Source organism: Orbicella faveolata, unplaced genomic scaffold (assembly GCF_042242905.1).
Source record: "Orbicella faveolata isolate gen_17 unplaced genomic scaffold, um_ofav_v1 contig_46, whole genome shotgun sequence".
Taxonomy (NCBI): domain Eukaryota; kingdom Metazoa; phylum Cnidaria; class Anthozoa; order Scleractinia; family Merulinidae; genus Orbicella; species Orbicella faveolata.
The window spans coordinates 5,015,509-5,031,547 of NW_028301576.1; the positions used below are offsets into that span (position 1 = coordinate 5,015,509).

The 16,039-nt window shown below is 38.7% G+C and overlaps 2 protein-coding genes and 1 pseudogene across 2 annotated transcripts; 1 reads left to right on the forward strand and 2 right to left on the reverse strand.

The window, feature by feature from the left end:
- Positions 1–638: 638 nt before the first annotated feature.
- Positions 639–8,557, forward strand: LOC149098073 (GPI alpha-1,6-mannosyltransferase 2-like). The gene is made up of 4 exons (XM_089277976.1): positions 639–731; positions 801–1,825; positions 3,591–3,723; positions 4,878–8,557. The coding sequence occupies exons 1-4, from the start codon at positions 663–665 to the stop codon at positions 5,070–5,072; spliced, it is 1,422 nt and encodes a 473-aa protein (XP_089134102.1). The 5' UTR covers positions 639–662; the 3' UTR covers positions 5,073–8,557.
- LOC149098074 (uncharacterized) lies at positions 6,676–7,119 on the reverse strand. The gene has a single exon (XM_089276637.1). The coding sequence runs from the start codon at positions 7,117–7,119 to the stop codon at positions 6,676–6,678; it is 444 nt and encodes a 147-aa protein (XP_089132763.1).
- LOC149098075 (uncharacterized) lies at positions 7,309–13,454 on the reverse strand (annotated as a pseudogene).
- Between the last annotated feature and the right edge of the window lie 2,585 nt (positions 13,455–16,039).

A 16,039-nucleotide genomic window follows, 5' to 3' on the forward strand; every position in this document is an offset into this window, starting at 1 on the left:
TCGATATCAGGGAGTTTACGAAACCACGACGGCAACGGCAACGAGAACGTCACTGAACAAAAGAATTAATGAGCAGTACAATGGCTGTGCACCTGCGTTATAATTCTTGGTATATTTCTTTGCCGTCCTCTGCAAGACAACGACGTCAAATGGCCAGATTCTGCGCTGTCTGGAGAACGTGAACCAAAACGGCTAATTTTTAAATTTTTTATTTCAAATTTATCGCTGTGTTCCGAATTTAGTTTTGCAATAGTTTTGACAGTGATAAACAAAGTAAATGACTTTAGAGCATCGCGAGATTCTTAGGTAAAATATAAATTCATTTTTTAATCGACGTTGTCCTTGGCGTCGCCGTCGTTGTTTCGTAACTACTCCCCGATTTCGATTCGCGCGCGCAGCGTAGCCCGAGCGCGAATCGAAATCGAGCGCCGAAATGGAGTGCCAGTATGCTATTTTAGAATTCGTAGTACCTCTTAGAGGTGAAAAACATTTCAAGCCATGCCAGCAAAACAGGACCTTGCTACCTCTTCACGGGTTCTTTTCAAAAATTCCGACGAGCACCCGGGTTTGAAAGCTGTACTGAGTGGTTCGTCCGCAGGTCCAGTCAGTCATGTGATCGCGTTTGAGCCTACGTTGTAAGCGGTATCACTGGAAAATTCAAGATGGCGGACGAACTTGTACAAGTTGTTCGCTTGGCAATATCTTCAAGAGTTCTCTTACTTTTCGTTCAGGTAATTAGTGGTAAGTGCCTGTGGCAATCTGGTATGATCTCTGTCAAACTGTCGTACGTTATTTTGTAGGTTGTGGTGAATGAATTCATCTCTGACTACGATACTTCGAGTTTTATCGATGAAAACAGAATACAAATTTCAGGATGGTGCGACTGGACTCTTGAAAAGATTTTTGGAGGATTTGGCAAGTGGGACGCTGTATATTTTCTGAAGATAGCAGAACAAGGATACAAATATGAGCAGTACATGGCTTTCTTTCCGTTTTACCCTTGGTTATTAAGGATCTTGGCTCGGACACTACATCGAATGCTTCAATATTTTGTGAGCGAGCGAACTCTGTTGCTAGCTTGTGGATGGGTATTAAACACAGTTTTCTTTACATTAGCAGCTGTGTCGCTTTACAGATTGACTCACGGTTTGTTTGGGAAAAAGAGTGTAGCTTTGGTTTCGACGCTTCTTTTCTGCTTTAATCCTGCAAGTGTATTTATGTCAAGTCTCTACACCGAAAGCTTGTTTTGTTGTTTGCAGTTCACTGCCTTGTGTTACTTGGAAGAAGAACGTTCAACTCTAGCAGTATTGCTGTTTGGTCTGGGTTGTGCGACTCGGTCTAATGGTGTTATATCTTGTGGATTCGTAACTCACCAAATAATAAAATACTTTGTTTCTAATGCGGTTGATTCACTGAAATCTACAGCAAGCCTTTTTACCCTGTTGAATTTACGCAATGCAGTAAAGGCTTCCTTGAAGCTAATCATCTTTAATGGCATTATACTTGCTCCATTTATCCTCTTCCAGTTGTATGGATATGTGTTATATTGCATGCCTCCAGCAGATGTTACTCATGATACAGCATATAGCCCATGGTGTGACAAATTGATACCTTTACCTTACTCATATATCCAAGACAGTTATTGGAATGTTGGATTTTTACGTTACTTTGAGTTGAAGCAAATACCAAACTTCCTTCTTGCTACACCTATGATTCTTCTCAGTTCATATGCAGTAGTGATTTACTGTTGTAATCGAGAAAACCTTGAAATTGTGAAGACACTTGGTCTATTACAAAAAAGAAGCAAGCCTGATAATATGGCAAGGTATGTGCAAGGAATGAACTTGAGAACAAGCAATTGTCCTGTCCATTTTCGATCTCCATTTATTTATGCAATTGTGAGAGGCACGGTGGCCTCATGGTTAGTGCGCTTGTTTCCAGTTTGAGTGGTTTGGGTTCGAGCCCTGACCTGGGAACATTGTGTTATGTTCTTGGGCAAGACACTTTACTCTCACAATGCCTCTCTCCAACCAGGTGTATAAATGGGTACTGGCAAACTTAATGCTGAGGTAACCCTGTGATGGACTAGCATCCCATTCAGGGGGGAGTAAAAATAGTCCTAGTCGCTTCATGATGAAGAATCCCGAGATAAGCGCTGGCCTGATGGGCCAGGCAGACTTTTTATTTATGGAATGCTGGAAATAACAGTCGAACATTATGTGCAGGGTTCTCAATAGAAGCTGGCAGCCAGTGGAATTCTGCCAGCTGTAATGACGAATGTAGCCACCTGTTCCGGTTATTAAAATTTGCACACATCCAACAATAAATCAAGACTTACAGACTGACTGAGATGTTTCAAGAAGAAAATAGCATTTTAAGAAGGTGAAACAGCACTACTTGCTATGTCAAAATGTTATGATCATAAACAACTCATTTTCTGTAACACTTTTCCCATCTTTGGCAACCTACAAACTTTTCTGGTGGGGGGGGGGGGGGGGGGGGAGGGAGGGTCTAGGCTGGCTCGGCCCTTCAGGCCTTGCTTTACACCACCTGTTATGCTTTTTTGGCTGCTTATGAAAATTTCTACTGAGAACCCTGTATATAATCAAATTTGTAAATTGTCCAACTAAGTTTACATTATGTTTGGACATCATCACTGAGTGCCAAGATGATTTTTAGTTTTAATCATGAAGATCTTGTTTTGTAGACCTGATGTTTGCTTTGTAACATAAACACAAATTGTACGGATCTGTGGTTTGTTTTACTTTACACAAGTACCTCTCCAGACTTACATAAAACTTGAAACAAAAGCATCTGTTGTGAAAATCACCCCATAATGCATTGCTGAGCATGCTTATTACTTTATACACATATATTATACCCACAAATTGAGTGATCAGAAAATTGGTGTACATGCAAAGTACATAATTAATGTCTGACCAAACTGGTAATATTTCCAGCCAAAACAGAAATTTGAAAAATTACTTGCAGCTCAGTTACAGTATACATGTACATTTAATTTAAGTTCTGAGACTTTTTCATGTAGCTCATTATTATTATAGGAGAGACAAAGATTCACTAAATCAATACACCAGTGCAAACTACATGTACTTTACCTCGTTTTTCTTAGTGTAATACTTATTACTTGACCCAGAGTGCTTGCTCTGCCCTATGGATGGGTGCTAGTCCATTGCCAAATCACCCAAGCATTAAATTCACTAGTGCCCATTTTCAGTGGAAAGAGGCACTGCAAAAGTGAAGACAGTCTTGCTTAAATGCATAATGAAATGGTGTTTAAAAATTACACGCCATTCCACAGTTTGGTGATATTCATGGTATTCTGAGTGTCCAATATCTGCTAACAGTTAGGCCACTACACTTCTAGCACATACAAACTTCCTTTACATTTAGTTGTTTTCTGTCTACGTTTTCATGATCTTCAGAGACCTTGACTTTAGTCTTGTGCAGACACCTTCCTTAGTTTTCATGTTTACTGGCCCCAGTGTTGTACAAAAACAAGACCTTCTAAAGCAGTCAAAATTAAAAAAAAAACTTTTGAATTCTTACAGTGTGCTTCTTTTTTTTCAAAGGAGACCGATTCATCTAGCTATTGGAAGAAGTCAAAAGAAAGACTGTGATTTCTACTACAGCCCTTCAGTCATAGTTTATACATTCCATCTTGCTTTCATGACAGTGTTTGGCTTCTCATCGATGCATGTCCAGGTCAGTGTCAATAAGTTCTTGATGCAAACTAAGGTCTGTAAGTTGCTCTAGAGAAATGAATGTTGAGACATGGTCAGGATTATTAAAAAATGATCTCCATGCTTTTACATGACTTGTACAATAGAGCATCAAACTACATGTACAACTAAGCAAAGTCTTGGGACAAATTTGCAATTGTTGGGCTTTTTCACACAAAATACAAAATCAACAGTTCTGTGCAAATCCAGCTACACTACTTGTCACACTTGCCCCCCTCCCCTCCCTCCTCCCCAACAACAATGTTGGAAATGTGTTTAAACCACAGTTTCTCCATAGTTTCAACATGATACATGTCCATGTACATAAGTGACAATGTGTGCACTAATAATTTGAGAATAATTTGAATAATAGGAGCAAGTCTATGGTTGCCCATGATTTGTTTAAAGACAGATGTATATGTATAAAAGCACTATATGGGTTGTGTTTCCTTGTTATCGTTCTTTGTTTTAATTGCAGTCCACAATGTACATTTGCTGCTGTCACTATATTAGTTTAATTTTTAAATTCAATCGTCAGCCTGGTCAAAAAATGTTATTATGCCTGTACAAATGGTGATACACTGTGTGGCATGGATTTTTTTTTTTTATCTTAAATGAAGTCAGAAAGTTGATATTTTTTAGTAGCTGTTGTGGAAAGGCATAGAGGTTTATAACTTTGCACAGAATACTGTACCTGACCCAATAAACATTGTAAACATTATCCTCACTGCCCCCTCTCCACCACAAACAACACCAGTAAGTCGAGATCTTCTTCATATAACCATAACGTTGCCTAAGGGACGGGCCATTATTTTTTTGATTGGCGGAGGGGTTGGGCAATTTTCTAGGGCATGAAATTTTTTTCTCCTTTACAAAAGGAGGTTTTGCATAATTTATTTTCGGTGGGCAATAGCTGGTCCAAGAATTCCATTTTTAGAAAAAAAGTAACACAGGACCTAGTTAGTAGAAAGCACTTGCTCTAATTTTTTACCCCATTGCTCCCCTTGCACAATTTTGTTTTCAGCAGTTTTTGCTGTGGCGGAAGTTTTTGGAAGAAATTGCCCAACCCCCCCCCCCCCCCCCCCTCAAAAATGGCTCATCACTAATTCTGATGTATTTGACAAATTTCTTGTCTAGGTCATCACAAGATTCATTGCTTCTGCATCTCCTCTCATTTACTGGTACTCTGCACATGTCATCATCAAAGATACTGCTGACCTAACATACAGGCAGTGCAGTAACAATTGGAGATCTAAGTTTATCGTGGGCTATTTTTTGTTGTATTTCTTCATTGGAACGGTGCTACACTGCAACTTCTATCCATGGACCTAACTGTCTACCCTCAGGAGTCTGCAAGTGTCAAGTCGATAATGATATTATTTATATCTGTCTGGATTTATGAAAACAGTGTTAAAGAAATCACGCTCTGCTCAAGCGTTTTTTTTTTCTCTTCTCTAAAGTAGACCATATAAAAATTAAAAGGAATGCCAGCCTTTGTTTTTCTTCTCCACTGTCTTACATACATCTTCCTTTTCTCGCTCTCCTCTCCCCCTTTTTTTTTTTTTTCCATCGCTTGGAGTGATTTTAAGGCCTTTAGGAGTCGTGAAATCAAAGTGCATTTTTACCACAATTACTACTTATCTCGTAATCTGATTGACTAATTTCCCGTTGTCGATAAGAGTCCAGACAACGCTGCTCGCGTCAATGTGTCACGCTCTTGGTCACGCTCTGAAAAAAACACTTTCTTTGACGTTGAAATTGTGGTAAAAAACAAATCGAATGTGATTTAGCGTTGTCTTTACTCTTATCGACAGTGATATGCGTCATCACAGTGGTCAAAATTTGTTGTGGACTCACGAGGCGCAGCTGGTGCAAGGTATTGACACGGTTTACATAAATCCAGTCATACATATATTGTTTTTAAATGGAGTACTGTTAGTTGAGAAATGTTAAAGTAACTTTTTTTTTGAGAAGGAACCTTTACGAAGTTCTAATGTGCGTGAAAACTTTGACGCCTTCAAATGCAACTTGCTTTTCAGTTTGTTGTTGATTAATTGTTTGGTAATTGATATGCATATTTATTCTCCGCAAAATTTCATTATTTTTATTTTTATTCAAGTTAGCGAAACCTTTCTTGTGTAGTGCAGCATTTGCAATTAAAATTAACTTCGTCTGAAACAATAACAAAACAAAACTGAACGATGGTTAAACAGTAACTCGCCTTCTTTTAAGTTTATTTCTCTCCTTCAAAGAAACTGACACCAATCTAGTAAATTAATTTCTAAGGAAGTTTATTTCAACGCAATGTTTTTTTGTTTTTTGTTTTTTAAATTTCTGTAATATTAGCAACTCCGGACCCGGACTATCGATATCGCACGCCAATGTATAGTTTTAATAAGTTCTTATTCTTCCTTTAGGCTGGTTTTCACTAACACATAAGCATTACCAGCAAGTGAGAACACCAAACATAAGCATAAGAGCATACGTCGGTGTAGTATTAACAAAATTCCTCGATACCAGCTTTCCTCAACTACAATCAAGATGGCGGATGAAGATGAAATATTTCTCTTTGCGTTGCTTGTAATTTACCTCTTTCGCTTTCGGTCTAGGATCGGAACGAAAAGGTTGAATTTTGAATTTCTTAGATTATGTGAGTGAACACTGGATGTAAACTTAAAAACACTATTCAAACTAGTCGGAAAAGGATTATGGAGTGCCTTAAACAGAATAATTGCTTGTTGCTTAGAACGCCTTCGCTCTTGATAACACTGAGCAAGTAACTCTTCGTTTGAGATGGTGTTTGGTCAGAAAACTCTTTTTATTCTTCTCAGGTTCCTTGTGTGGAAGACTGATAGTTTGGTAAGGTTGCTTACTGTCATTCTCCAACATTCTGAGCCGTACAGAAGGGTGGAGAAGACACAGCTCTGGTTCAGCCTTAGTTTGGTCCTGATGTTGTAATGTTGAGACCTCCATATGTTGTGAGCATTCTGAATGCATTCCTGGCCTTGTTTAGATGGCTGCTGATGTCATTGCTTGCTCCTCCATCACGCCTGACTATGCTGCCCAGGCATGTAAACTCCTCGGTTGTTGGAAGATCCTCTCCGTTGACTCGGATTGGTGAAGGATTTGTGATGTTTAAAATCATCATCTCAGTCTTCTTCTGGCCGATTTGCAGGTCAATCTGCTGTGCATAGTTAGTTGCTGAGACATGACGTTTTTTCATGCATGTGTTGGTGGCTGTGGGAGACCAGAGCCAGATCGTCGGCAAAGTCAAGATCTTCCAATATTGGAAGGGGGTCCATCGTATGCCTCTTGCTTTATCCTCAGTTGTTCGGCGTATTACCCAGTCAATGGCTAAGTTAAAGAGGAGTGTCGACATCACGCAGCCCTGCCTTACGCCTGTTGTCACCTTAAAGCTGTAGTCACTGCTCCCAACTCTGCATGAGAAGCAGGACTATCTGTTAAGGAATTCCATATAGTCGCAGTATCCGCCAGAGACAGTCTCTATATAGGCTATCGAAAGCTTTTTCAAAATCCACAACGTTGATATAAAAGTTGTCTCATTGGTCTATTCATTATTTACTCTAGGATGTTTGGCATGAAGGCATTTTGGCCGACCAGATACTTTTGACTTTAATGACTTTGGCTCAAAGCTAGGGTCTGGGGTGATGCTTCTACTAGCGCTGCTGGCTAGTCGAGTGCATGTGCCTTCATCTTCATTATCGGCATCATCTACTTGTGAAGTTTCGTCTATCACTACAGGGCTACTGGGAGAGCGATGGGGGTGGAACATATGGATCCCGCCACGCCAAAAGCCTGTACATGTCGCTTGTTTGACTTTTGGCATCTGTGACAGATTGTGTATCCGTTCCACTTACTTTAACATTTTGTACTTTCTTCTTGTCTCTTGAGTATCTGTTACTTAGGTTTTTGAAGGCAGTTTCTGCATCTTTACCTAAACATTTTAAGCATCGATTCTTGGTCTATTTGGCCTGTTTTAGTCTGAAAAACCTCAAACTACTTTGCACACAACGATGCCTAATAAAGATCAACCATATTAATAATTTTATCAAATAATATCCAGTCACAATAGAAACAGCTTGCCATTTCGGGTGAATTCTTCTGTTGTTCCGACTGTTTTGTGTTACGTTAAAATCAAAATAAAGTGGACGCGGGGACTATCAATTCCATGAAAAAGCTTCATGAGGTAAACCTGGGTAAGCTTAAACTTAAGCCTACAAATGATGTCAGATAAAAATAATGACCTGAGTGAAAACCAATCTTCCGTGCCACGTCTTGCAATGCCAGCTCCTTTTTCTTGCGGTCTTTGAAATCTTTACTTGCTTTATTTACTCAGGCTTCCGTAGGAAAGCCTGAGTCTAAAAATGCAAGCCGTTCGTCGTCGTCGTCGTATTTGGTTGCCAAATGGGGGGTCATGGTCCCAGGCGTTCTTAGCGTAGTGCGAGGAAACTGGGGATGAGAATGCGACAGCTCTCGCTCTTCGCCGGTGAGAATGCTATGAGTATCCAGGTAGTTTTCAGAGCTTTCGTCTCCTTTGCGAAGTCTGCAGCAGCTTGTGGTGAAACTTGTTCGCATTTGATTTGTTCCTCGTGACGACGGTGTACAAAGCAAGCGATAAATGAGAGAAAACTATCAAAGAAAAGTTGAAAAATTAAAACAATGAACTTGTTAAACCAAGCCCCATAACAACTGTTATATAACGAAAAGTCTACTTCATACCTACAAACCGTTCGATACTAATAAGTGTAAGATGTAACAGAAGTGCAAAAATAGGAATAAATAACATCAGATGGGTCGCCTTGTTGTATCGGCAGTATTCCGATAGAGATAAACCTTTTATGACATAAACATTCCCCGCTATTAAAATTCGGCTGGGAAGCCGCTCCTACCAACAAGTCTGTTCCAGCCAAACAGGCCAGCAAAATGTAATATTTACTTTGCAATCTGGGGCTTGTCTTCACCGCCATTATCACCAGCACATTCATCGCGATCGTCACAGGGAAGCTTAGATGTTCAGGATTATTGCTGTTATGGCGAAGGCCATCTTTTCCACATGGTACTCTTGCTTTCAAACCATTGGTCACATTATAACCAAAGATCCTGCTTTAGCTATGGCGAGTTTTCAGCCTGCGGTATTTTTTCAACCCGACACGACATTTTTTTTTTTTTTTATGAAATATGCCTAACTAGATCACAGTCTATATCCGAAACTAATTAGAACGAAAACAGAGACCACAAAAAGTTCATTCATGTAAAACGTCATTAAGCAATATTTCACGAAGTATGAAGTGATATTTCGCAAGGTAAAGTGAAGTAACTTTTCGGAAAGAACCTCGAAGGATTATTTTAAAAAGCAAAACGCCATCTTTCTCAAAAATGGAAAGTAACAGTTCGCCAAAAATCTTAACAAATATTTGTGTCTGTTAAAGTGACAAACACCATTTCGCAAATTACCAATTAAAATTTTGTAAACTCTATTGAAGGTTAAGACTCAATCAAAACACGGAAATAAATGTTGATAATTATTATTCGTTAAAATATAGTTTTTGTCTTGGGCTTGTTCATTGAAAGCGGCAGCTGTCGGCTACTGATTAAAAGTCCGAGTGACTCCGGATTACTGAAATTCGAGAAGGAATTTAATTTCAAATGCAGGAGAAAACTTACTCTGCTTTAAAGTGTAATACTCTCACTTGAGAAAATTAATGTATCTCTTTCAAGAAGGAACTTCAGATATTATGAGTTAAAAATTTGACACCTTCAAGTACAGTGACACTTGCTTTTCATTTTGCCGTTGATTCACCAATATGTACGACAGCGAAACCTATCTTTCATAATGCAGGATTTCCGATTAAAATGAAAGCCGTCTGAAACTAAAACAAAAACAACTCTGAGTTGCGGCTAAACAGTAACCCGCCATGTTTTAAAGTCTAATTCTCTCCTTCAAAAAAACTGAACACACTCTGAATCAATTTCCAACGAAGTTTATTTCGTCATGTTCATAATAATTTTAATTTTAGCAATTCCAGCATTATCGATATCACACACTAGTAATGCTATTTTTTTAATAAGTTCTTACTCCTAGTTAAAGTTTTTGTGCGGTTCATCCTAAACAGCTCCTTGCATGACTTTCGAAACATCTTCTTTCACAGTCTACAAACGTCTATATACGAAATTAATTAGAACGAAAACAATGAACACCACACAAAGTTCATTCAGGTACCACTTCATCAAGCAATATTTCACGAAGTATGAAATGACATTTCTTTCGAATCTCGAAGGATTATTTAGCAAAGCAAGACGTAATGTTTCTAGAAAGTGGAAAGTAACATTTCGCCAAGAATCTTAACAAAGATATGTATCTTTGAAAGTGACAAACGCCATTTCGTAAATTACGAATTAAAAGTTTGTAAGCTATATTCAGTGAAGTGAAATTTCTTAAATTATAAACGTTGAGACACAATCAAAACACTGAAACAAATGTTGCTAATTAGTATTCGTAATCGGAGCCCTCGTTAAAATATAGTTTTGTTTTCCGCTTGTTCATTGAAAGCGGCAGCTGCCGGTGACTCATTAAAAATCCGAAAGATTCAGAATAAATAAAATTAATGCAAAAAAATTATTTTTCAGAACCAAAAGTAAACTTATTGAGCTTTAAAATTTAGTACTGTTAGATGATAAATTTTATCGCATTATTTTTAAAGAAGGAATCGTTACGAAGTTTTGATATGCGTAAAATCTTTCAAGCCTTTAAATGGCACTTGCTTTTCAGTTTGCTGTTGATTCATTGATGGGTAATTGATATGCATTTAATCTTCTTTTATTCTCCTAAAAAGTTTGCTATTTTTATTCTAATTTTTGGTTAGCGAAATCTTTCATTCATCGGGCAGGTTTTGAAATTAATATTTACGTCGTCCAAAACTGAAAACAAAACAACTGAATGGTAGCTATAGCTAAACAGTAACTCGCCATATTTTTAAGCTCTTTTCTCTCCTTCAAAGAAACTGACAACACTCTAAATCAATTTCCAGCGAAATGTATTTCAACATAACGTTATTAATATCTTTAATAATACACATGAAAAAATTACTCGATTCTGATCGGCTAAGAGCAGTGCAGTTCAAGTGTAACACCAGTGCAAAAAGTGTAACATCAGTGCAAAAAGTGTAACACCAGTGCAAATTACACATCGAAATTCTGGATTATGATTGACTGAAAGAAAATAGGAACTTTTCTAAGAAAATGATATCACATAAAATGATGACAAAAAGTTTGTGCTGAAACTTTGAAAAGAGTTTTCTCAAATGAGAAAAAATGGCTTCAAGAAAGATTTCCCGGCGCTTCCTCCGCGCGAATTTTTTCATGTTTATATTATTAATAAGTAATCATACGGTTTTTCTGGTTCAATTTGGAGATAATTTGCACTTGTGAGTTTTTCAAAAAGCTGAAATTACACTCGCCGAAGCGGCTCGTGCAATTTCAGCTTTTTGAAAAACTCACTCGTGCAAATTAATTCCAAATTGAACTCGAAACCGTATGATTACCTATACTAATCAAGAGATTATGATCCCTTGCCTTAATATTATCAGTTTCAAGATTATCGATATCACACGCCAGAATTGTGTTTGTTTTGAAAAAACAAAGAGAGAATAACATAAGCTCTTAGTTCTCGTTAAATTTTGTGCACTTCATTCTAAGGCAGCTCCTTGCATGTCTTTCGAATCATCGCATTTTTCTATCGCACTACTAATACATAAATTAACAATTTTTACCTGTAACAGAGATGCAACAACGAGAAATTCAATTTAAAACATCAGATGGGCCGCCATATGGTATCGGTAGTATTCCAACAGAACTATACCTTTTATGACATAAATCTGACCCACGATGTAACTTGGCTGTAAAGTGGCCCCTAATAACAGGTCTGTTCCCGCCAAACAGGCCAGCAAAATATTATATTTACTTTGCAAACTGGGTCTTTTCTTCACCACCATTATCACCAGCACATTCATCACGATCCTCACAAGAAAGCCTAGGATCCTCAAGATTATTGCTGTCATCACGACGGCAATCTTTCCCACCTGGCACTCTTGCACCCAAACAATGGGACATATTATAACCAAGGATCCCGGTTTAGATTCAGTTACGTTCATGGCGAGTTTTTTCAGTGAAATTAAAGCAAATGATGTTTTTTCTAACACGGCACGAAATGTTCTTTATGAAATATGCCTAACTAGATCACAGTCCGCTATATACGAACTTATTTCGAACGAAAAACAATAATCGCCACACAAAGTTCATTCAGGTACCATGTCATCAAGAAATAGTTCACGAACTATGAAGTGGCATTTCGCAAAGAATTTCGAAGGTTTATTTCACAAAGCAAAACGCAGTCTTTTTCAAAAGTGGAAAGTAACATTTCGCAAAAAATCTTAACAAATATAAGTATGTTTCCCAGTTTGTAAAACGTAAAATTTTGTTTTCAGCCTCAATTTCGTTTCCAGGATCCAAGTTATGCGCGCTTCCGCTACACGGCAGACCATTTTTAACAAGAATACGAGCATACAAGCACGAGCAAGCGAGGAGTCACCTGATTTTTGCGAGCAATTCAAGCAAAGGAAAAATTTGGCGAGGAGGAGTATTGAATGAGACCACTCAATACACCTCAAATTCTCTCCTTTAAAGAATCTGACAACAAACGCTCTCAATCAATTTCCAACGAATGTTATTTCATCATGTTATTAGTAACTTTAATATTACCAATTCTGACATTATCGATTTCACACGTCAGTAAAGTTTTTTTTAATACTTCTTACTCCTCGTTAGAGTTTGTGCAGTTCATTCTAAGCAGCTCCTTGCATGTCTTTCGAAACATCTTATTTCTATAGCAGTATATGATCGGATTGCACAGAGAATTCAGCGATGTCAACCAGATGACAACGGGATGAGACAAATTATTACGTTCACAATATAACTACTACTCTTCGAAGAGACGCTCCAAAACAAAACATACAAAAACAGGGGGAAAAGACATACAAGCAAAGCCATTATAATTATCCTGGTGGTCTTCAGAGCTTTTTTCTCCTTTGCAAAGTCTGCTGCAGCTTGTGGTGAAACTTATTCACATTTGATTTGTTTCTCGTGACGACGGGTTACAAAGTAAACCGATAAATGACAGAAAATTATTGACAAAATGTTGAGAAATAAAACCATTGCAATTGCAATCCCAGAAATAAATTCCACCTTTTCAGAAAGACTTCGCAGAATAGCTGGGCAAAATGCGAACACCCAGGAACTATCTAGCGAAAAGTATACTTCATGGCTACAAAACGTTCGATACTGATTAGTGTCAGATGTAATACGGATGCAAAAATGGGAATTAAGACCAGAAAATTGGTCAGTTTGTGGTATCCGCAGTATTCCGACAGAGATAGACCTTTTATGACATAAATCTGTCCCACGATGTAACTTGGCTGTGAAGCGGCCCCTACCAGCAGGTCTGTTCCAGGTAAACAGGCCAGAAAAATGTTATATATACTTTGCAATCTGGGTCTTGTCTTCACCGCCATTATCACCAGCACATTCATCACGATCGTCACAGGAAAGCTTAGGAGGTTCAGGATTATTGCTGTCATAGCGAAGGCGATTTTTTCCTCCTGGTATTCTTGCTTGCAAACCATCTCGTTCATGAGACATGTTGATCCCGCTTTAGACTCAGTTACGTTCATGACGACTTTTTTCAGTGGAAGAACAGCTTGCGGTTCTCTTTCAACACAACACGAAATGCTCTTTATGAAATTTGCCTGACTAGATCACAGTTTATATACGAAGTTAAACAGAACGAAAAAAATGCACACCACAAAACGTTCATTCAGGTACAACGTCATCAAGCAATAATTCACGAAGTGTGACTGACTTACATTTCGCAAAAAATCTCGAAGGATTATTTCACAAAACAAAACGCAATGTATCTCAAAAGTGGAAAGTAACAATTCGCTAAGAATCACAACCAAGATATATATCTTTAAAAGTGACAAACACCATTTTGCAAATTACGAATTAAACGTTTGAAAGCTATATTCACTGAAGTACCATTTCTTCAATTATAAACGTTGAGACACAATCAAAACACTGAAACCAATGTTGATAATATTCGTAATCGGAAGTCTTATTAATTTGCGCTTGTTCATTGAAAGCGGCAGCTGTCAGCGACTCATTAAAGGTCCGAGTGACTCAGGATAAATGAAATTAATAAAAGGAATTTAGACTAATTTCAAATGCAAAAGTAAACTTATTGCGCTTTTAAATTTAGAACTGTAAGATGATGAATTTTAAAGTTCATTTTTTTAAGAAGGAACCTTTACCAAGTTTAGATATGCGTAAAATCCTTCACGCCTTCAATTGGCACTTGCTTTTCAGTTTGCTGTTGATTCATTGATGGGTAATTGATATGCTTTCAATTCATAGTGCAGAATTTGTAATGAATATTTACGTCGGCTGATACTGAAAACAAAAAAAAAACACTGAATGGCAGTTAAACAATAACTTGCCATATTTTTACGCTTGTTTCTCTCCTTCAAAGAAACTGTTAACAATCTAAACCAATTTCCAGTGAAATTTATTTTAACATAATGCTATTAATATCTTTAATCAAGAGATTATGATCCAGATCATATTCTGTTGTTTTAATTTTATCAGTTTCGTTATTATCGATATCACATGCCAGTAATGGTTCCCTTTTTCTTTCCAAAAAAAAATAATAATTAGTAGTAGAGAGGGGATTAATCAAATACCGTTTCGCAGAGGGAGAAGCATTTCCCCGTTCTACAACCCCCAGCTTTAATTCCGAAGCTCGCAAGCTCGCTTCGGTTGAACCAGGGGGTTGTAAAACGGGGAAATGCCGGGTCCCTCTGCGAAACAGTATTTGATTAATCCCCTCTCTACTACTTGGGAATCGTGAAACCGGGAGGGATTCCAATTAGAAACAAACGACCGCGCTGTTATACCGTTCGAACATAAGCGATGATTCGAGGAACAAACAAGTGTGCGTGGTTGATGCGTAGCCGGAAAGAAAGCTGCGGAAAGAGCTGTGTCGGCGCTTATTGCAGGCAGCACAAATACCAACTAAAGAAAGGAATGAAAATGCCAGCTCCGTGTAGAGGCTGCGGAGTCGGGGTTTTGTGTGATTACCGTCTATGCATTCCATGCGGCGGAAGCGCGCTAAAACAGCGACTGATCCGCAAGCGCAAAAAAGCGAAGAAAACTATTGAACTTGTTTTGCTCGAGCTGAGGTCAGCCCAATTAGAGAAATAAAATCTTCCGTTATACAACAAGTCACTATGGCTTCCGTTGACCACAGGTTTGAAGAAATTCTGAAAGAAGAGTTTGCAAAATTTTGATCCAGCAGCGTTGCAGTATTTAGAGCAATTACTTGCAGAAAACGAGCCCGCTGTTAGAAAGATTGTTCAGAACGTGCTGGATGAACCTATTTCCCAAAACCTTTAATTCCAAAACCTTACCAACCAAGACCCCCTCCCCGACAAAGAAAGGCGAGAAAGGAGCAAGAGCTTCTGAGGGAGTACGACCCTTTTCCTGCGCAGAACATCCGAACAGTGACAGACTACCAGAATGAGATTCTGGATCTGTTCGATGATGCAACGCATGAGGGGAAAGAGAGTAAAGGACGGCGTTATATTCGATGGCGGTTCATCAGAGGTCTGGAAAATACCTAACAACAAACTTTATGGAAAAAATTCGAGGAAATGTTGACACATCGTTTTACCTGAGGCATGTTTTCTCGTGCCAGTTGCGCAACATTGAAGATGGAACGGTCATTCTGTACTACACAAACCACGGCTCACCTTGGATAAACAGACTGGCAGAGGCAGAAGAATGGCTGAGTGAAGAAGAGACGAAAAGCCTGGACCATGACAAAATCGAAAGACCATCAACAAAGTCGGAGTTTGTAAGCTTTTTTAATGTTGACCTGAAGGTTGTGATCGACCGTCAGCCGTTGTTGGGCGCAGGCTCTTTGCCGGACTGGCTGCGCAACCTTGCCCATGGCGGGGCGATGGCGGCGTTGGATACGCATAAAGACAACTTGTGCCTTTGGCCTGGGCGTGCGAAGTTGGGAAAATCGACGCTGATCCACCGCGAGCCGAAACAAAAAGCTACCCGCACGCGATCTTGTACGATTTCGAGGCGTATGGCGATAATAATCATCGGAAGGAAGCGGCGCCCGCGCTCACGATAGAAAACACGCACGTGCCAATTTCGGTGAG